Source organism: Haematobia irritans, chromosome 1 (genome assembly GCF_050003625.1).
Source record: "Haematobia irritans isolate KBUSLIRL chromosome 1, ASM5000362v1, whole genome shotgun sequence".
In the NCBI taxonomy this organism is placed as follows: Eukaryota; Metazoa; Arthropoda; class Insecta; order Diptera; family Muscidae; genus Haematobia; species Haematobia irritans.
Genome location: NC_134397.1, coordinates 225,889,478 through 225,912,940, shown reverse-complemented (window position 1 = coordinate 225,912,940; position 23,463 = coordinate 225,889,478). Strand labels below are relative to the sequence as shown.

The following is a 23,463-nucleotide window of genomic DNA, read 5'->3' as shown; positions in this document are numbered from 1 at the left end:
TTAACAAAATATTGAAATTTTAAAATAAATATTTTACAAAATTTTGCTGTTGAAATAAAATTGTGACAAAATAATGCTATAGAAATAAAATTTTGCTACAGAAATATAATTTGGACAAACTTTTGCTAAAGAAATAAAATTTTGGCAAAATCTTCTATAGATATAATATTTTGGCAAAATTTTCTGAAAAATTAAAACTTTGACAAAATTTTCTATAGATATAAAGTTTTGGCAAAATTTTGTATAGAAATAAAATTGTGACAAAAGTTTCTATAGAATTAAAATTTTGAAAAAAAATCTGTAGAAATACATTTTTGACAACATTTGTTACAGAAATAAATTTCTGACAAAATTTTCTATAGAAATAAATTTTTGACAAAGTTTTCAATTGAAATATAGTTATGACAAATGTTTCTTTGGAATTCTAAAGAAATACAAAATTTTATTTCTATAGAAAATTTTTTCAAAATTGTATTTCTATAGAATTCCATAGAAACATTTGTCATAACTATATTCTAATTGAAAACTTTGTCAAAAATTTATTTCTATAGAAAATTTTGCCAATATTTTATTTCTATAGAAAATTGTGTCAAAATTTTCTTTCTATGGAAAATTTTGTCAGAAATTTATTTCTGTAAAAAATGTTGTCAAAAATGTATTTCTAAAGATTTTTTTTTTGCAAAATTTTAATCCTATAGAAACTTTTGTCAAAATTTTATTTCTATGTTCTATAGAAAATTTGGTAAAAATGTTATTTCTATGTTCTATAGAAAATATGTTAAAAATTTTATTTTTTAGAATTTTTTTTAAATTTTATTTCCATAGAAAATTTTGTCAAAAGTTTTTATTTATAGAAAATTTTGTAAAATTTTTATTTCTATAGACAGAAAATTTTGAACAATTTTCTATAGAAATAAAATTTTGAAAAAAATTTTTTATAGAAATACAACTTTTACAAAATTTTCTATAAAAATAAAATGTTGGCAAAATTTTTTATAGAGATAAAACTTTGACAAAATTTTCTATAAAAATAAATTTTTAACAAAATTTTCTATAGAAATAAAATTTTGACAAATTTTTCTATTGAAATAAAATTTGGACATTTTTTCTTTAGAAATAAAATTTTGACAAAATGTTTTACAGAAATAAAATTTTTCGGTACATCATTTTTGGCTCGAGTGTATAGACCGAAAATGGAAGTTTTTGTGAAGACAACCTCACGAAAAAGAAGACGAGAAAATTATCTCGATGAATCACAATGGACCTATAGTGATCTAGGTTGACATCAGATCGATTCATGAATTGATGTTATCCTCTACAACCCAACCCAACCTAACTTTAAATCCATTGTAATATCACATGCAATGGAATGTGTTTCCTCCCAATTCCAATTTTGTTTATTTAAAAATAAAGTATCAATAAACATAAAATATAACTCTTCGTAATTCGTTTCCATAGAATTCATTCAACTGCGAATTAAGTAAATAATTGTAGCCACAATTACAGGATAAGCCTCTCGTGACAGACTCGTTTTTTTAGAATTATTTTATTTCTACATCCTCCATTATGTTCCGCCAACTAAATTAAAAAAAAAAATCTTAGTGTATACCTTCCGTATCAGCGCCATTGTCACAGCATGTTGTCATAGATATATTTATTCAGCCAACTTCTCTCCCCTCCACTCTGGGTTTTTTGTCGCTTAATATTTAAATGGAGTACAATGCATTGATTTATTTTGCTTTTGACCTTTGAATGAAAATAAATAGCATGCACATATTTATTTAACAGTTGACTGAGTTTATTCTATTAATAGTTGTATTCCTTCTTTTCTCTTTGTTTTATTAAAATGACCCAGAAATTGTATTAAAAAATGTAAATAGTTTAAATATGTTAATGAGGAAATCCACATAAAATCACTCGCGCATACATTGTCAATAATTGTACCCTAAATAATTTATAATGTGTATATATAGTTTAAATGCATAACAAATTGGAGAATCGGGAAAATCGGATAACCATTTATTGAAGGTGGACGAAAGTCAAGGTTGCAACATTATCCAAATAATTCTTAGCTTAAATAATGATTGACACACTATCCTCTTAGGGATACTTTTTTAAAAAATGACGAAAAATCGAAGTCGACAAATTCTGATCTTAAATAGTGACTAATTGACTTTTGAATTATTTGAACATCGAATCAAATCCAATTTTAATGTTGGCCAAAATCGGCTAATCGCCTTTTTGCAATGACCAAAATCGACTTATCGAATTTGAACGAAACAGTCAACTTTGAATTGAAAAACCATTACCATTGAAAATCCATCACAAAAGTTTAAAATCGAAATTTCCTAAGCCAACAAAACGAAAAATCGAGTTATGGAAATTCCTTTTTTTTATCAGAGAGAAAATTTTGTTGGTGATGGGAGCCACCGTGGTGCAATGGTTAGTATGCCCGCCTTGCATACACAATATCGTGGGTTCGATTCCTGCTTCCACCGAACACCAAAAAGTTTTTCAAAGGTGGATTATCCCACCTCAGTAATGCTGATGAGATTTCTGAGGTTTTCAAAGCTTCTCTAAGTGGTTTCAGTGCAATTTGGAACGCCGTTCGGACTCGGCTATAAAAGGGAGGTCCCTTATCATTGAGCTTAACAAGGAATCGGGCAGCACTCAGTGATAAGGGAGAAGTTCACCAATGTGGTATCACAATGGACTGAATAGTCTAAGTGAGCCTGATACATCGGGCTGCGGATGGGAGGTAAATTTAATATTTAGAACGCAGAATTTACTATTTATGCAACTAAAAATTTATTTACAATTTATGCAATTATGATATATTTAAGATTTACTTCACTGTAAAGTTTAAGTGTAAAACGATTTCAATAATCTTAAAACTTATTTCGACTTTTTAAGGGCAAATTTAATTAGAATTTTCTTTTTCTTCTATTTTGAAGTCGAATTTCCTAGCTCTAAGGACAAAACGGATTCATTAAAAATAAAGACATTTTTGTACCCAGGACAATATTTTTTTTCTATATGAGTTAGCTCTTTTTACGCCGAAAAAACATTACCAATATGAAAGTACCGATTTCAAAAGTTGACTTGTCAATTATACTAGAAGTGGAAAGTCACATTTTTAATAGCCGAAAGTTGATATAAAAAGTCTAAAAATGATAAATTTGACCCGGTGTACACATTAACTCCGTCTCTAAAATATGCTTTCTCGAGGCCTGACACATTCAAGTGATCTTTTGGCCACCTCTAGATTTTCAATTTCAGGCCATCATCATCCTATTAGGTTAACTTAGGTTATGTGGCAGCCCGATGTATCAGGCTCACTTAGACTATTCAGTCCATTGTGATACCACATTGGTGAACTTCTCTCTTATCACTGAGTGCTGCCCGATTCCATGTTAAGCTCAATGACAAGGGACCTCCTTTTTATAGGCGAGTCCGAACGGCGTTCCACATTGCAGTGAAAACACTTAGAGAAGCTGTGAAACCCTCAGAAATGTCACCAGCATTACTGAGGTGGGATAATCCACCGCTGAAAAACTTTTTGGAGTTCGGTCGAAGCAGGAATCGAACCCACGACCTTGTGTATGCAAGGCGGGCATGCTAACCATTGCACCACGGTGGCTCCGATCATCATCCTATGGCGATGGGTATAAAAACGAAAGGAACTTTCGAAAATAGAAAAAACCAGATTGGTTCAAATTCGAGTGACGGTTTCTATATCGAATGGATTTTTGAGCGAATTACAGCAACAGAGCTTATAGCGTGTTACAACATGTTGCTAACATTTCTAAATAGCTCGTCTGACAACTGACAGATTTACTCCAGTAGCAATTCATTTTAGTGGAACAGTAGTGCGCTTGTTTCCTAGAATTCATACTGACAATGTTCAATCGCGTCCAAATTGTGTACGAAAAAACAACTATGGTTGCCACAATTGATAAAATTCGACCACAAATGGTAGATTTTTTACTGTTTCATAGATTTGTTAAATTCTTGATGTTTTGGTAGATTTTGCAAAAAAAATTCTCTTCACATCACAAATGTTCTATTGAAATAAAATGTTGACATCACTTTTTCTAGGAATAAAATTTGGCTTTTTTTTTTTGATACATGTTTGACAAAATTTTCTTGGAATAATATATATAATATATATATATATATATATATATATATATATATATATATATATATATATATATATATATATATATATATATATATATATATATATATATATATATATATATATATATATATATATATATATATATATATATATATATATATATATATATATATATATATATATATATATATATATATATATATATATATATATATATATATATATATATATATATATATATATATATATATATATATATATATATATATTTTTTTTTTTTAATTTTTTCTATAAGTATAATTTTTTTGACAAAATTACACATATAGAAAAATTTTTCAAAAAATTATACATATATAAAAACAAAAAAATTTACAAAATTTTTTCTGGGAATACAATTTTGACAAAATTTTGTATAAGATAAAATTTTGACAACATTTTCTCTAGGTTTAAAATCTTAACACAATTTTTCTACGGACAAAATTTTGACAAAATTTTCTCATGGAATAAATTTTTGGCAAAATTTTCTAAAAGATAAATTTTTGTACGAATAAAATGTTGACAAAATTTTCTCTATGGATAAAAGTTTTATAGGAATGAAATAGAAAAAATATTGGCAAAATTTTATGTAGGAAAATTTGACAAAATATTCTATAGAAAAAATTGATAAATTTTTCTATCGCAATAAAATTTTGAGAAAATTTTCTATAGAAATCAAATGCTGCGCAATAAGATATTTTTATTGGGTATTTTTTTTTTATTTAATTATACCCACCACCATAGAATGGTGATGGGGGTATAATAAGTTTGTCATTCAGTTTGAGCCACATCGAAATATCGATTTCCTACTATATAAACTATATATTCTTGATCAGAGAGAAATTCTAAGACTATATAACCATGTCTGTCTGTCTGTATGTTGTAATCACGCTACAGTCTTCAATAAAGAAGCCATCGTCCTGAAATTTGGCAAAGAATCGTCTGTTGTCTGCACTCAGACCAAGTTCGAAGATGGGCTATATCGGTGCAAGTTTTGATATGGCTCCCGATTCCCCGATTTTATTTCTTGGACTTCTAGAATCCGTAATTTTTAACCAATTTGCCTGAAATTGGAAATCTAGAGGTATTTTCGGACCATAACGAGTTGTGCCAAAAATTGTGAGTATCGGTCCAAGTTTTGATATTTCTTGGGCTTCTAGAATCCGTAATTTTTAACCAATTTGCCCGAAATTTGAAATCTAGAGGTATTCTAGGACCATAAAGACGTGCGTTGAAAACGGTGAGTACCAGTCCATGTTTTAATATAGCCCCCATATGGACCGATCGCCTGATTTTATTTCTTGGGCTTCTAGAATCCGTAGTTTTTAGCCAATTTTCCTTAAATTGGAAATCTAGAGGTATTCTAGGGAAATAAAAAGATGCGCAGAAAATGGTGATTTTCGGACCATGTTTTGATATAGCCCCCATATAAACCGATCTCCCGATTTTATTTATTGGGCTTCTAGAACCCGTAGTTTTTATCCAATTTGCCTAAATTTTTAAATCTAGAGGTATTTTAGGACCATAAAGAAGTGTTCCGAAAATGGTGATTACCGGTCCAGGTTTTGATATAGCCCCCATATAGACCTCTGCCGCTTTGAATAAAATATCACAACATATGTATGTTTAGTCGAAATTTGTAAATTTATATATGTTTGCATTCACACATATGATTTTTATGAAATATTCATGCCCCAAACATAATATATTCTAACATATTAACATAGATGTCCCAAACATTTAGTGTTAGTTTAGGAACATTCCTTGTTTGCACTTAAATATATTGTGTTTTAAAATTGTGCCCGAAACACATTTTGTTTATATCGGAACATATGAAAAACATATTTTTCTAAGAGTGTGATTCCTCTAAAACTCAACCAAAAATGGTTCTTATAAATCCAGAATCTGATCTAGTCTTTATAGGTAAAATCTTTAAATTTATCTTCGGGAGGAGTACTGGTTGAACTGAACTGCTTGGGAGAATATCTGCCATCAAGCCCCCTTGAAATTTTCAAAGGAAACTATAATATTTGATTCGTGATGGTGGGTATTTAAGATTCGGCCTGGCCGAACATACTGCTGTATATGCTTGTTTTTGGATCGTGTTGCAACTGAACACCAGAAATGATCCGAAAATTAAGGCAAGATTTGATTGAGATCCATTGGTAGAAAATTTTCTAGTGACAACGAATGCTATAGATTTTGAAATATTAACTTGGACCAAAGCCATAGAAATTCTAAAAACCGCAAGTTCGCTTCATTTTTCCAGCACAATGGCCACCAAAAACTTTAGATCTCAAGCCGTTGAACGCGAGCGCCTCAGGCATTTTGGAACATAAGAATGTCAAGAAAAAAACACCAACTACCGCTTGAAGGTAATAATTCGTGCCAATCTAACAAATTTAAAACAATCCTAACATTTGATCTTATTTTCGACATTTTTTGCTATTGACCAATAAAATTAAAAAAATATAGCGGTTTACTTTCTTTGTCTACATATGAGCAACCCCGCATATGTATATGTATGTATTGTAATTTTATTTTATTATGATATATTGGTATTACTCAATTATGTATGGAACAAAGTATCTGCCAAATGGGCGCCGCGATCTCGGTGGCACACCTTCATCCGATGGTCCAAATTTTCGATGACGCTGAGGCATAATGGAGGTTCTATGCCGTTAATGTGCCGAATTATCTCATCCTTTTGAATTGTTGCTGGCTCTTGAATTGTTGCTGGCTTATCGACGTACACCGTTGCTTTCAAATAACCCCAAAGAAAAAAGTCCAATGGTGTCAAATCATTTGATCTTGGCGGCCAATTGACATCGCCATTACGTGAGATAACACGGCCATTGAATTTGTTGCGCAAAAGAGCCATTGTTTCGTTAGCTGTGTGACAAGTGGCACCGTCCTGCTGAAACCACATATCGTCCACATCCATATCTTCCAATTCGGGCCATAAAAAGTTCGTTATCATCTCACTATAGCGAACACCATTCACAGTAACTGCCTGACCGGCCTCATTTTGGAAAAAAATACGGCCCGATGATGCCGCCAGCCCATAAACTGCACCAAACAGTCACTGTTTGTGGGTGCATTGATTTTTCGACAATCACTTTTGGATTCTCATTCGCCCAAATGCCGCAATTCTGTTTATTGACGAATCCACTGAGGTGAAAACGTGCCTCATCACTGATGATGATTTTCTTCGAAAATTGATCATACACTGTTGCCATTTATTGGAACCATTTAACACGTTGTTGGATTGTGTATCTCTCCATGGTTCAAATTGAGTAAGTCTGAAATAGAGAAATGTCAAATAAAATTCGGAAAAAAACTTGACGTTTAGGTGTGGTTCACATTCAATATCGGCCCTTAACCACCCTTGATGTAAAGTTGTTTTGAAACGAGCTAATTTTCTAATTAAACTTTTCGAAATTTCAAAAGTTATCCCTCTGTTTGAAATTAAATTCGGTAGATTTATATACTCAAGGCATAATTTAAATATTATTTTTAAATTATATGCTCAAATAACATGAGATAGTTCATTCATAGGTCAACCAAATGAATGCTCATTCAATGCATATTGGCTAAGGGCTAAAAATGTTCAACACAGAAAAAATGGACATATTAAATATACGATGCTTGAGTAAACTCGAATTGTCAATATTAAATTTATGCCAGTGACTATAAAAATTTGCCACAAAAATGCTTAAAGGCTTAACAGACCCATTAAAAAGTGTAAATAATAAAAAAAGTATTGGTAATAAAAAAACAGTATTTAAATTGTGGTATTGATATACATTTTTTGAATGTGAAATTTGTAACCCATATAAATGATGTAAATTTAAATTATTGTTCTGTTATATTCTTAGTAAAGGGTGATTCTTTTGAGGTTAGGATTTTCATGCATTAGTATTTGACAGATCACGTGGGATTTCAGACATGGTGTCAAAGAGAAAGATGCTCAGTATGCTTTGACATTTCATCATGAATAGACTTACGATCTGCCACAACGTCGAATTTTCAGTGAATGGGCCCTAGAAAAGTTGGCAGAAAATCCGATTTTTTATCGACAAATTTTGTTCAGGTTGTTCTGGTTGAATGGCTACGTAAATAAGCAAAATTGCCGCATTTGGAGTGAAGAGCAACCAGAAGCCGTTCAAGAACTGCCCATGCATCCCGAAAAATGCACTGTTTGGTGTGGTTTGTACGCTGGTGGAATCATTGGACCGTATTTTTTCAAAGATGCTGTTGGACGCAACGTTACGGTGAATGGCGATCGCTATCGTTCGATGCTAACAAACTTTTTGTTGCCAAAAATGGAAGAACTGAACTTGGTTGACATGTGGTTTCAACAAGATGGCGCTACATGCCACACAGCTCGCGATTCTATGGCCATTTTGAGGGAAAACTTCGGAGAACAATTCATCTCAAGAAATGGACCGGTAAGTTGGCCACCAAGATCATGCGATTTGACGCCTTTAGACTATTTTTTGTGGGGCTACGTCAAGTCTAAAGTCTACAGAAATAAGCCAGCAACTATTCCAGCTTTGGAAGACAACATTTCCGAAGAAATTCGGGCTATTCCGGCCGAAATGCTCGAAAAAGTTGCCCAAAATTGGACTTTCCGAATGGACCACCTAAGACGCAGCCGCGGTCAACATTTAAATGAAATTATCTTCAAAAAGTAAATGTCATGGACCAATCTAACGTTTCAAATAAAGAACCGATGAGATTTTGCAAATTTTATGCGTTTTTTTTTTTTAAAAAGTTATCAAGCTCTTAACAAATCTCCCTTTATATATTGTATATTTTATTATACTTTTTTTGAGAAAAAAAAAAACGAGTCCTTATGTTGTTTACGTTCATCCAGGAAAAAAACGCCTTAAGAAGAGCTTTGGTAAATTGTTATTTTTTCCCCACTGATAGGATTCCTTTTATTTGTGTATGCGTGTGTATGAAAAAAAAATCCTACATCCTGAAATATTTTTCCCCCATAGCCTTGAGGTATTAAAATGATTGTTCATCCTTTGGCAGTGTTTGGGTAACGTAAACTCTCGTGCTATTGCCACAGTTACTAGTTTTTCTTTCTGGTTGTCGCTTGTCTCTATGATTGTTGTTGTTCCCTGTCATGTTGCTATGTTCCCCAATCCTTTTTGATGTCAACGCTTTGTGGCTGAACTGATTGTTATTTCTGATTTTGGTTATCTCCATAAGAAGAAAAAGAAGACGAGGAACAGGAATGGCATTATATAACCCGTAAGCTATTTTGTTTACTAAATATCAACAAATCGTTGGATATTGTAACAAATTGGATGTTATATGCCATGAAATGTTCAAAGAACGAAAGCAATTCCTACTGCTAAGGATATTTAGCAATCTGTCAAAAGCAATCGAGTAAGGATATGATTTTCAGATTAATATAAGAAAAATATGCAAGTATATATGGCCAAAAGTTCGGCCGGGCCGAGCCTTACATACCCAGCACCATGGAACATGTATGCTAACTTTCATTTTTTGTGTTCTTTTTAATATCAGAATTTTAGTGACTATGACTGATAATAATCCTATCTCAAATAATATCGGCTCCGAAGTCAAATTTGAAATTAGTACCTTTCGATTTTAGATTTGTTCAAAAAATTTTCTAAGGGCAATCTTAAATATCTGATCACACAAAGTCTATGAAACTATCGCCTTTCATATGAAATGGATCATTTGGGTGGAATATCAATATTAACACTAATATTGACGATATTTAGTGTCATTTATGCACCCAAAATAAATTGCGAAAATTGGTGTTTCTGTGGGCCAAAGAAATCAAAAGGGACGATTTTCTATAAGCGTGTTTTATCGGGACATTGATAAGAGCTACATTTGACATAGCTCCTTTTGGATAACAAAATAAAATTTTAAATATATTTTATACATTTCATTTAGAGGACATTTGATGAAATTGAAGCTGCCATGCCATCAAACAAGTAAAGTCTGAAAAGCGGTCTATATTTGAGGCTATACTCAAACATTGAGAGATGTGTAAAAAATTGTATAGCCCTAAAATACCGCCAGACTTAAATTTCAAGCAAATCAGATAAAAACTGCGGCTTCCATACCGTCAATGAATAAAAGCGATAGATCGGTCTATATTTGGGGCTATATCCAACATGGACCGATGGACTTGGCATATCATTTAATGCATGTAACATGCCTCTAGATTTTCAATTTCGAGCAAATGGAATAGAAATTGTGGCTTCCACGTTCTCAAGTATTAAAATAGTGATATCGACCTATATGGGGGATATATCAAAACATGGACCGACATGTACCAAACTAAGCGTATCCTGTTATAGACCTAAAGTACCTCTACATATTCAATTTCAAGAAAGTCAAATAAAAATTGCGGTCTCCAAAATTGCGGCTTCCCTGCAAGGTAGCCACAACTGGTAGAATTCTACAAAAATTACTGTTTGGTAGATTGGTAGGATATTTAATATTTTGCTAGATTTCTCTCCAACACAAATTTCCTATAGAAATAAAATTTTGATAAAATTTCCTAAGGATATAAAATTTTGACAAAATTTTCAATAGAAATAAAATTTTGACAAAATTTTCTATAAAAATAAAATTTTGACAAAATTATCTATAGAAATAAAATTTTGAGAAAATTTTCTAGATAAATAAAATTTTGATAATATGTTGTAGAAAATAAAATGTTGACAAAATTTTCTATAGAAAATTCGATTCCTGCTACGACCGAACACCAAAAAGTTTTTCAGCGGTAATGCTGGGGACATTTCTGAGGGTTTCAAAGCTTCTCTAAGTGGTTTCACTGGAATGTGGAACGCCGTTCGGACTCGGCTATAAAAAGAAGGTCCCTTGTCATTGAGCTTAACATGGAATCGGGCAGCACTCAGTGATAAGAGAGAAGTTCACCAATGTGGTATCACCATGAGCCTGATACATCGGGCTGCCACATAACCTAACCTAACCTATAGAAATAACATGTTGACAAAATTTTCTATAGCAATAAAAGTTTCATAAGATTTCCAATAGAAATAAAATTTTGAAAAAAATTTCTATAGAACTAAAATTTTTACAAACTTTTCTATAGTAATAAAATTTTCACAAAATTTTCTATAGAAATAAAATATTAACAATAATTTGATAAAAAAAATTTAATTTTGACAAAATTTTCTACCAAAAAATATAATTTTAACACAATTTTCTATAGAAATAAAATTTTGACATTTTCTATAGAAATAAAATTTTGATATAATTTTCTAGAGAACTAAAATTTTAAAAAAAATTTCTATCGAAATAAAATTTTCACAAAATTTTCTATCGAAATAAAATTTTGACAAAATTTTCTATAGAAATGACATTTTGACAAAATTTCCTAAGGAAATAAAATCTTGACATTTTTTTTAATGTTGACAAAATTCTCTATAAATATAAAATTTTAACAAAATTTTCCATAAAAATAAAATTTTAACAAAATTTTCTATAAAAATAAAATGTTAACAAAATTTTCTACAGAAATAAAATTTTGATAAAATTTTCTATAGAAATTATGTTGTGACAAACTTTTCTATAGTAATACAATTTTCATAAAATTTCCTATAGAAATAAAATTTTGACAATAATTTATATAAAAATTTAATTTTGACGAAATTTTCTACAAAAATAAAATTTTACCAAAATTTTCTATAGAAAGAAATTTTTTCAAAATTTTCTATAGAAATAAAGTTTTGATATAATTTTCTAGAGAAATGAAAATTTGACAAAATTTTCTATAGAAATAAAATTTTGATAAAATTTCCTAAGAAAATAAAATTTTTACAAAATTTTCTATAGAAAAAAATTTTTACAAAACTTTCTATAGAAATAAAGTTTTGATATAATTTTCTAGAGAAATAAAATTTTGAGAACATTTTCTATGGAAAAAAAAATTTGATAAAACTTCCTAAGGAAATAAAATTTTGACACAATTTTCCGCAAAAGTAAAATTTCTACAAAATTTTTAATAAAAATGAAATTTTAACACAATTTTCTATGGAGATAAAATTTTAAGAAAGTTTTCTATAAAAATAAAATTTTGACAAAATTTCGTAAGGAAATAAAATCTTGACAATTTTTTCTATAAAAAAATGTTGACTAAATTTTCTATAAAAATAAAATTTTAACAAAATTTCCTATAGAAATAAAATTTTAACAAAATTTTCTATAAAAATAAAATTTTCTATAAAAATAAAATGTTAACAAAATTTTCTACAGAAATAAAATTTTGACAAAATTTTCTATAGAAATTATGTTTCGACAAACTTTTCTATAGTAATACAATTTTCATAAAATTTCCTACAGAAATAACATTTTAACAAAATTTTCTACAGAAATAAAATTTTGACAAACTTTTCTATAGTAGTAAAATTTTCACGAAATTTCTATAGAAATAAAATTTTGACAATAGAAAAATATAAAAATTTAATTTTGACAAAACTTTCTACAAAAATAAAATTTTAACAAAATTTTCTATAGAAAGAAAATTTTTACAAAATTTTCTGTAGAAATAAAGTTTTGATATAATTTTCTAGAGAAATTAAAATTTTTACAAAATTTTCTATAGAAATAAAATTTTGATAAAATTTCCTAAGAAAATAAAATTTTAACAAAATTTTCTATAGAAAGAAAATTTTTACAAAATTTTCTATAGAAATAAAGTTTTGATATAATTTTCTAGAAAAATAAAATTTTGACAAAATTTTCTATAGAAATAAAATTTTGACAAAATTTTCTATAGAAATAAAATTTTGATAAAATTTCCTAAGGAAATAAAATTTTGACAAAATTTTCCGCAAAAGTTAAATTTCAAAAAAATATTGTATAAAAATTAAATTTTAACACAATTTTCTATAGCAATAAAATTTTGAGAAAGTTTTCTATAGAAATACGCAGATTATGTGGCGCTAGCAGTCAGGGGAAAATTCCCATCCACAATCAGAGATATTATACAGAGAGCTCTCCGGTTGACTGAGAAATGGGCGAAAGATAATGGCCTTGGTGTAAATCCAGCAAAGACAGAAATAGTCATGTACTGCAAAGATCGCAAAACTCCCACGGTTAGGCCCATTTCCTTAGGGGGTACTGAAATTCCCTTTGGTGAGTGTGTAAAATACCTTGGCGTTATTTTGGACAGGAAGCTGAATTTTAGGCTTAATATTGAAGAGAGGGCGAGAAAAGCCACGGTAGCTTTGTACTCGTGCAAAAAGGCAATAGGGAAAAAGTGGGGACTAAGACCAAAACTTGTGCATTGGCAATACACGGCAGGGGTTAGACCTATAATGCTATATGGTGTTGTAGTCTGGTGGCCGGCACTTCAGAAACCGACTTGTTTAGATAAAGTTCAGCGTATGGCGAGCTTATGTATCTCAGGCGCATTTAGTAAGACAGGAACAGACTCCCTTAATGTCATGCTACATCTATTACCTTTAGACATTTTGGCCAAACAGTCCGCTGCAACAACGGATGTGCGGTTGCGCGAGCTATCGCTATGGTCGGAAAAAATGTACGGTCATAGTTCGGTCCTCAAAGTAATGCCAGATGTGCCTAACGTAGTGGATTACACCCTGGCAAAACCACTTTTCGACAAAAAGTTTTAAACTCTAATTCCCAACAGTGAGGCGTGGTGTACACAGACCCCGGGGAATAAAAGATATATAGATTTCTATACTGATGGCTCCAAATTGAATGGACAAGTGGGGTTCGGAGTATATTCTAAAGATCTGGAAATTCGAATAGCGAAAAGATTACCTAATCACTGTAGTGTTTTTCAGGCTGAAATATTGGCAATAAGAGAGGTGGTGAATTGGCTGAGAAGTAATGTTCCAACAAATATTGGCATTAATATATACTCAGACAGTCAACCTGCAATAAAATCCTTGGACTCTGTGTTCCTTAACTCAAAAACGGCCATAGACTGCCGCAAATCTCTCAACGAGATGGCTGAGCAGTACAATATTCACCTAATATGGGTGCCAGGTCATAGGAACATACCGGGGAACTGTGAAGCAGATGTGTTAGCAAGGCTAGGAACTACCTTACCTATTCCAGGGGAACTAGAATCTGTTGGTATGCCTCTGGCCACCTGCAAGCTCTTACTGCGTGAGAAGGCTGTTATGATGGCCAATATTCGATGGGAAAATTGCAAGGGTTGTAACGACACCAAGCAAATATGGCCCCATTTAAACTTAAACCTAAAAGAGCACACTAGATATGCTAGTGTTCTCAAGGCGTCAGATAGCACTCCTGATATCTGCTATAACGGGTCGCTGCCTGATAGGCGAATTTGCAAAAACTGTAGGTGCGAAGTATAATGACTATTGTATAAGCTGTCATGACGTGGAGGAAAAGGAATCAATTAAACACCTCTTGTGTGAGTGTCCTGCTTTTTGTGTAAGGCGTAAGCGAATTTTAGGATCATATAGCTTTAGATTACTGGCTGACCTGGAAAACGTTAACTTAAGCAGTTTGTTAATGTTTTTGGAGCAATCTGGTTGGTTCCACAAAAGTAAATAATAGAGAAGGTTCAGTGGTTAAGACTAGAAGTGCCCATATGTAATAGGTACTTTTAGTTAAATGTGGTATCACAATGGACTGAATAGTCTAAGTGAGCCTGAAATTTAATCGGGCTGCCACTTTAACCTAACCTAACCTAACCTTTCTATAGAAATAAAATTTTGACAAAATTTCCTAAAGAAATAAAATTTTGACAAAATTTCCTAAGGAAATAAAATTTTAACAAAATTTTCTATAGAAATAAAATTTTAACAAAATTTTCTACAGAAATTCAATTTTGACAAAATGTTCTAAAGAAATAAAATTTTTACAAATTTTCTATAGAAAAAAAATTTTGAAAAATACATATTTTTGTTGGTACTTTTTTTGGTAAAATTTTCTCCTAATTTTGGTACATTATTTTTGGTTCGAGTGGCAACCGTGATTGGAATATAAAAGCATAATTAACGAATACTTGGAATGCAGCACGATCATCATATGGGTGCCAGGATATGCCGGAATAAGAGGAAGCGTAGGGTACGATGGAAAGAATATGTTAGAAGTTTGCCACCAAATATGACAAAATCGGATAAAAATTGGTGATTCCATGCCATCAAGAAATACATTTCGGGGATAGGTCTATATATAGCATTTATGTTTGTGTTCCTAAACTACCTCAAGATTTCCAATTATTCTTATGGAAAGACGGACATCGTAGGATCGTTTTAAAAGTTCTCCCTGATCAAGATTATATATACTTTATATAGTCGGAAATCGTTATTTCGATGTGTTACGAAGGAAATGGTAAACACATTATACCATCATTACCATGCCACGAACATAAACATGTAGCATCATCTGGAAATTGGTGTATACTCTCAAAATAAAGTTTATGGAATTTCTTAATAGCAAAATTGTACACAATTCCAGGAAATTTATAGATTTATTTTTTTTTTTTGTTTTTTTGGTTTAATCTAAAATAGGTAAAAAGTTTCACACAAGCGATTTCATTTTTTTTCTTTTATTTTTTGTACACAAATTATTTACAAATTTTAAAAACTTCAAATAGAGTCCATATATTTAACAACTTTTAAGTTATTTTTGTATAAAAAACATCTAAGTTATTTACCACCAAACCACCGTAAGTGGACTTAGCACCCATTACTTAGAAACTTTTGTTATTGTTAAACAAAGTTCTACTTCAAAACTATACCTCATGAAAATTTTAAAGGAATCCGTTTTTTCTATAGATTTCATATGTGTAATTCTAATACAAATAGAATATTGTCTTTTGTAGTTGGAAAGGTCATAAAATGTGCAAATATAGTCAAATGATAAAGTTTCTTTGAAAGTGACATCCTTACAGGTGCATTCTACTTTTCCTTTTTTCTCAAAACAAACTTACTTTGTTATGGCATATTAAGGTATATAAGACCAGTTTGAATACAAAAGGACCTAATACACATTTCTATAGTTGACACATATAATAAATTTGCATTTTTATAAGCAAGAAGTCAAAATATAAAAATATTCTAAGCGATTTTTATATGTCGGTCAGTAATGATAACGCTACACCATTCAATGACAAAGATATTGTTAATTGATACAGTCCCCTTACAAAACAAATCCTCAAATTTGGGGTCTCGAACATCAAGACACCGCAATTTTTATCCGATATTGTTGAAAATTTAATTCTAAAGGAATTTTTATACTACAAATGGTTGTTTTGATATAACTTGCTTGCTTCTTGCGCTTCTTGAAAATGCAATTCTCATGCGATTTTCTTGATAATTGAAATCTAAAGTTATTTCTGTTGTGCCGAATAGGGTGTGTAACGGTTCATGTTTTGGTATAGACCGATATTCCGATTTAACTTCTTGAGCTTCTAGAAACCCTTATATTATCCGATTTTCCTAAAAATTGATATCCGAACAATTGTGTGATGCGTATCAGTCCATGCATTCGTAGAGCCCTCAAATAGATCCATCTCCCGATTTGACTTTTCGGGCTTCTCAAAACTGTAGTTGAATAACGTTGGAAATCTACAGGTATTTTTGCACCACAAATTTGTGTTACGAATAGTGTGTACAGCAGTCCATGTTAACGTTAAGGTTTGAAACCCGAAACAATGGATTAAAACATAGTACGAATATTTGTACGATATCTCCATAAAATATGTGTCTTTTTATACCCTCTACCACAGAATGGGGGGTATATTTACCGTTTGCAACACATCCAAATATCGCTCTCAGACCTCATAATGTATATTTTTTCGGGGTCGTGGTAAAATTCTGAGCAGAGAATGAAACCGACAGGTTTTTTTTTTTCAACGGCAGCTAACAGAAAATTTTTGCTTCCGGGGGCGGCTTGATGGTTAAGCCGTTATAAATTTGTCTATTCGGCGGTGGTCAGTTATCCATTAAAAAATCAATTTGAAGTCATTCAAATGGTAATGAGGTTAGTTGTACAAACAATCGTACAATCAAATTTACATTTTATAAAATTTTCTGAGCTATGTTAAGTTTTTGGCAAAACAACGTTTTTCAGATTAAAATCAACATTTTTGATTAATCGGCGGCTAAATTTAAGTCGGGACTGCCAAAAAAAATCGTCAGAGGCGGCTAAAATTAGAGGCGTAAATCTACGGCTTCGTTCTCTGATTCTGAGTAGATCTAGCGACGTCCGTCCATCCGTCTGTCTGTTGAAATCACGCTAGCTTCCAAACGAAACAAGCTATCAATTTGAAAATAGGAAAAAGTATTTCTTATAGATGTCGATCAGAAGGTATTGTAGATGGACCATACCGGACCACTTTTACATATAGCCCCCGAATAAATTTGTCTTGCGGAACCCCTTGGAGGAGTAAAATTCCATCTGGTTGGAAATTAGTACCTGGAGTTAGTATATGTTAGTCTTAAAAACCTCCATATTACCAATTTCGTACAAATTGGATAAAAAGCGTAGCCTATAAGCCCAAGAAATAAAATCGGGAGATCAGTCTATATGGGGGATATACCAATTATTCGGCACACGTATTTGTGGTCTTAAAATACCTTAAAATTTCCAATTTCAGGCAAAAGGCATAAAAACTACGGATTCTATAAGCCCAATAAGTAAAATAAGGAGATCGGTTTATATGGGGGCTATACCAACACATGGACCGATACTCGCTACTTTTGGTTCTAGAATACCTCTAGATTTCCAATTTCAGGCAAATTTTACGGTTTTTAAAGTCCAACCCCCAAATCGGGAGGTCGGTTTATATGGGGACTATATAAAAACCTACACCGACATAGCCTATCTTCGAAGTTGAACTGCCTGCAGACAAAAGACGAGTTTGTGCACAATTTCAGCACGATTGCTTCATTACTAAAGACTGTAGCGTGATTACAACAGACAGACAGACAGACAGACAGAAGGACATGGCTATATCGTCTTAGAATTTCTCCCTGATCAATAATATATATACTTTAACTATATAGTCGAAAATCGATATTTCGATATGTTGCAAACGGAATGACAAACTTATTATACCCCCGTCACCATTCTATGGTGGTGGGTATAACAAATAATTGTATTGCAATACAAATAAGTTAAATTTAGCGTTAGTTTAACAACGGATTTTTTTCCGTGTATATACTTGTTCTGTGTACTTTTTCCCATTTACGTAAAAGGGAAGTCCTACCCCACCCGCCGTACACCCTCAAAATAAATCGCTTCTGTAACATATACCCCAAACACATTTTGCTTCAAGCATATATATTTTCAGGATTGGTCCAAACAAAACATTTTTTGTATTGTTCAAACATATTATGTTTCACCTTTGGGCATATACTGGTAGTAAAAAATTTTAATGAAATTTTCTTTGTGTGGATATATTTTTAAAGCGCCAATTGGCTACTTCCATTATAATACCATGCGCCACACTGTGGAACAGGGTATTATAAGTTAGTGCATATGTTTGTAACACCCAGAAGGAGACGAGATAGACACATGATGTCTTTGGCAATAATGCTCAGGATGGGTCCTTGAGTCGATATAACCATGTCCGTCTGTCTGCGAACACATTTTTGTGATCAAAGTCTAGGTCGAAATTTAAGTCCAATCGCCTTCAAATTTGGCACATGTTCCTAGTTTGGGTCAGAATAGAACCCTATTGATTTTGAAAGAAATCGGTTAAGATTTAGATATGGCTCCCATATATATCTTTCGCCCGATATGCACTAATATGGACCCAGAAGCCAGAGTTTTATACCGATTTGCTTGAAATTTTGCACTAGGAGTACAATTAGTAATATAGCCATGTGTGCCAAATTTGATTGAAATCGGTTCAGATTTAGATATAGCTCCCATATATATGTTTTTCTGATTTCGACAAAAATGGTCAAAATACCAACATATTCCTTGTTTTTACTAACATTGTGTTCCACCCTAGTGCATTAGTCGACTTAAAATTTGAGTATATAGATTTTGTAGAAGTCTATCAAATTCTGTCCAGATCGAGTGATATTTAAATGAATGTATTTGGGACAAACCTTTATATATAGCACCCAACACATTTGACGGATGTGATATGGTATCGAAAATTTAGATCTACAAAGTGGTGCAGGGTATAATATTGTCGGCCCCGCCCGACTTTAGACTTTCCTTACTTGTTTTTTTACTAACATTGTGTTCCACCCTAAAGCATTAGCCGACTTAAATTTTGAGTCTATAGATTTTGTAGAAGTCTATCAAATTCTGTCCAGATGGAGTGATATTTAAATGTATGTATTTGGGACAAACCTTTATATATAGCCCCCAATACATTGAATGTGATATGGTATCGAAAATATAGATCTAAAAAGTGGTGCAGGATATAATATAGCCGGCCCCGCCCTACTTAAGACTTTCCTTACTTGTTTTATCTTCACAACAAAGCAAAAAATCGTTAAAAAATAGGAGATGTTTTCCAACACCTTATTTTAAAGATAATAATTTTTACTTGAAACATAGCATAATTTCTACTTGAATTTGAGTCTGAATTTGGGAGTTTAAGTTGTCATTAGCACGTTTTTTAAAGGAAGTTGGTAGCACATGAAGAAAGAAGCTGAAAAAACATGTGGATTCAAATTTGCTTCTCGAAATCAATACCAAAATCATTAGTGTAAAGACAAATTCTTTGGATCCGGGCATGCTTTTATTCAGTGGACTTGAACCAATATCTCCAAGCAACACTTAGGTATTTTCGTCTTCCGTTTAACTGCGAAAAATAAACATTCTTCTCTATACGAAAGTAAGTTAGTTGTTGAAGCATTGATGTAGTAAGTAACACAAGTACATACACATACTCACAAACATCAACCTAGAAATTTTCCCCAAAAATCCATGAAACTCAATCAATAGATTTTCAAACTTTCTATGGTATATTGTCAGTAAAATTTACTGCAAAAAAAAAATATTTCGCAAATATAAACTATTTAAGGGATGTAACATTGAGCCATCAAGTTCATGTAGACTAAATTTTAATTAAAGTGGCAGAAGATACACATCCATTTTTTATCTGTTGCGGTGTATGGAATAATAGCTCTTTACCAGTATTCATAATATTTATTTCGGTCCAACATATTATTACTTTTACTTCTTTTACTTATTAATTAACCCTACTAATGGATTTTCGTTTTTGCAAAATTGGTCTACATTTATAAGTCATATAAGTTAAACATACCGCACCGTAAAATGTGGTAAAGAGGAAATTTTTATTTACCTGCTTGTACGTGAACATTACGACTGAGTATGGTTCCAACTTCATTTGTAGCACGGCATCGATACATAGTCTCATGCACATCCGAACGATAGTACTGAGCCAAAAATGGTGGAAAGTATAAAGTGCCATTGCCAGAAATTTTCCTGTAACAAAATGAAGGATATAAATATAAAAATGGAAATTTTGCTTAAAAAAGTAGAAAACACATTCTCTAATAAGAAGAAAGACATAAACAGCATTAAAACTAAGAGATTATCCATCATTATACCCACCACCATAGAATGGTGACGGGGGTATAATAAGTTTGTCATTCCGTTTGTAACACATCGAAATATCGATTTCCGACTATATAAAGTATATATATTCTTGATCAGGGAGAAATTCTAAGACGATATATAACCATGTCCGTCTGTCTGTCTGTTGTAATCACGCTACAGTCTTCAATAATGGAGCAAATTTTGCACAAACTCGTCTTTTGTGTGCAGGCAGATCAAGTTCGAAGATGGGCTATATCGGTCCAGGTTTTGATATAGTCCCCATATAAACCTACCTCCCGATTTGGGACCTTGGGCTTATAGAAATCGTAGTTTTTATCCAATTTGCCTGAGGTGTGCCAAAAATGGTGAGAATCGGTCCATGTTTTGGTATAGCCCCCATATAGGCCGATCTCCCGATTTTACTTCTTGGGCTTATAGAAAACGCAGTTTTTATTCAATTTACCTGAAATTGGAAATCGAGAGGTACCTTAGAACCATAAAGTGGTGTGCCAAAAATGGTGAGCATCGGTCCATGTTTTGGTATGGTCCCCATATCAACCGACCTCCCGATTTTGGCTCTTGGGCTTATACACCGAAAAAAAAGTTTACAATTTTTTATGAAAAATTAACTAACCCATAATAAGAATGACCATGATTTGGCGCCAAAGATTTTTTTCATCTAGATAAGTTCATGATTTTCTTATAAATTAGTTCATGTAATGCATCGTATTTTAGTTCATTATTACTATGCTGTGGGAAGAATATACTTAAACTCATTCAAAATATTCCTGCTATCCGGAAAAATGAACAATTTTTTGGGAAACCTGTATTAAGAAATTGGTTTGAAATAAACTGTTTGTCAGTATAATTTTCAAAAAAGTAGAGAAATTGAGGAATCAAAGGTACAATAAGCCTGTATACAACTAAGAAATTTTTCGTACAAAACAAGTCAATTTTCTGTAACCACCAGTATTTTATTTCAAAAAATTATTATTATATTACACAAAACTATGGCTTATGATATACAATAAAGGAAATATTTTTATTCGTGCGTTGGATGCAGTTACTTGTCGGTAGTTAGTAATTGCTTCTTCAAAAGAGTAATATTCTATGTTATTAGGACTAATTAATTTAAATGTCCATGTTTTCTATCCATATGAAAGATATATGTGGCATAAGTTGCTATATTCATTGAATTGTTGTCCAATTTCATCGATTTTGGCTAACTTTTGTTGGGCGGATTTGTCTTTTAAACGTCTGAAATTGCAAAGTTATACAAAATATAAGAAACATATTATTAATTAATTAATTCTATCGTTCATATTGATTTTTAACTTACGGTTTTCAAGAGTATTTCTTAGAGCCAATAAGGATATCAGCTTAATTAGCATTAAACAGTAAGAATATTAAAAAAAATTACCATTACAAGACCTGTCTAACTGCAAGTGAAAAAAATTATTTTTAATAAATTGAAATTTTGGTTTTATTAAAAACGGACAAAATACCGTTTATAGAAAAACTTACCACATTGAAAAATCCATCCTGTAGGTATTGGAATCATATCCATGGACTAATGGGACGTTTTTGAAATTATTCTCAGAATATATTTGAAATAAAAAATATTATAAAATTAGACATAATTTCCACTTGTCAGTATAGCATTTAGTATTTAAGTTGGATATTAAGTTCGAGTTTAGAGGCTAAAAAAAAAAATAAATATAGATCATGCTATTACCACTCATGTTGTATATTTTTTATGTAAATCAATTAAAAATCCGCACTAATTTTAAACTATTAACAGAAATATACAGTTCCTTAATCTATTATTTGTTTTTTTTTTTTAATCAATAAAAAGCGTTTTTGATTTCTGTAACATCACATTCACTTCTCAGTTTCTAAAATGTTTCGAATAAATGTATTTTCATTAATAAACACCAATACCGCACGTACAATTTTGCAAAATTAAATCCACGTGTGCACTTCATAAATGCATCAACATAACTGAATGCAACAATAAAACGTAAAGAAAAACAACTCCACACACACACGCGATCCCTTTCTGATCTCGCTATTGCAAGAAAACAACTCTCACCACAAAAGATACCAACAACACACAAGGAACATTCCATTGTCTCTAGAATCAAAACAACCAACAACAGCATAAATGACGCAATAACAAACACAAACAATCATACGAGATATACACAAAATGTCTCTAAAAACTCCCTCACATGATGCACTCACATTATCCAGTAGCACGTTTATTGATTAGTTGGAATTCTATCTATAAGTTAAGGTTAAATATATACCAAATCTATGAGGAATCTATATAAAATTATATACACCCGTCAAGGATTATATTAACTACTTTTTATTCTACTTTATCTAAAATTTTCAATGTGAGTAAAAACACTCCAACATATAGTAAAAAGGGAAATAATCTGTAGGTAGCCATCGTACGAATCGGTAATGTCGTTAAGTTAATTTTTACTACAAAAATTTTTTTCCATACAAAATTTTTTCTTAGTAAATTGTCCACATTTCGTAGTAAGATTTTTATATTGCCCATGTATATTTATAATAGAATCAACGATGCATTAACTACTGTGTTGGAAATTTATTTAAGGAAAAATCCTTCCCATTTCGTAGTTAGTGAACTAAAAAACATTTACTGAATTTTTATAAGTTTTCCTTTAGCTAAGTTAATTTTCGTTGTGGTTACGAAA

The 23,463-nt window shown here is 31.4% G+C and overlaps 1 protein-coding gene across 1 annotated transcript in view; it reads right to left on the bottom strand.

The window, feature by feature from the left end:
* The window catches only part of Dscam3 (Down syndrome cell adhesion molecule 3), a 317,456-nt gene that overhangs the window by 248,791 nt on the left and 45,202 nt on the right, over window positions 1-23,463 (bottom strand). The window contains exon 3 of the mRNA XM_075299301.1: window positions 20,481-20,623. Within this exon, the coding sequence (XP_075155416.1) occupies window positions 20,481-20,623 (143 nt within the window). The remainder of the gene's footprint in view (window positions 1-20,480; window positions 20,624-23,463) is intronic.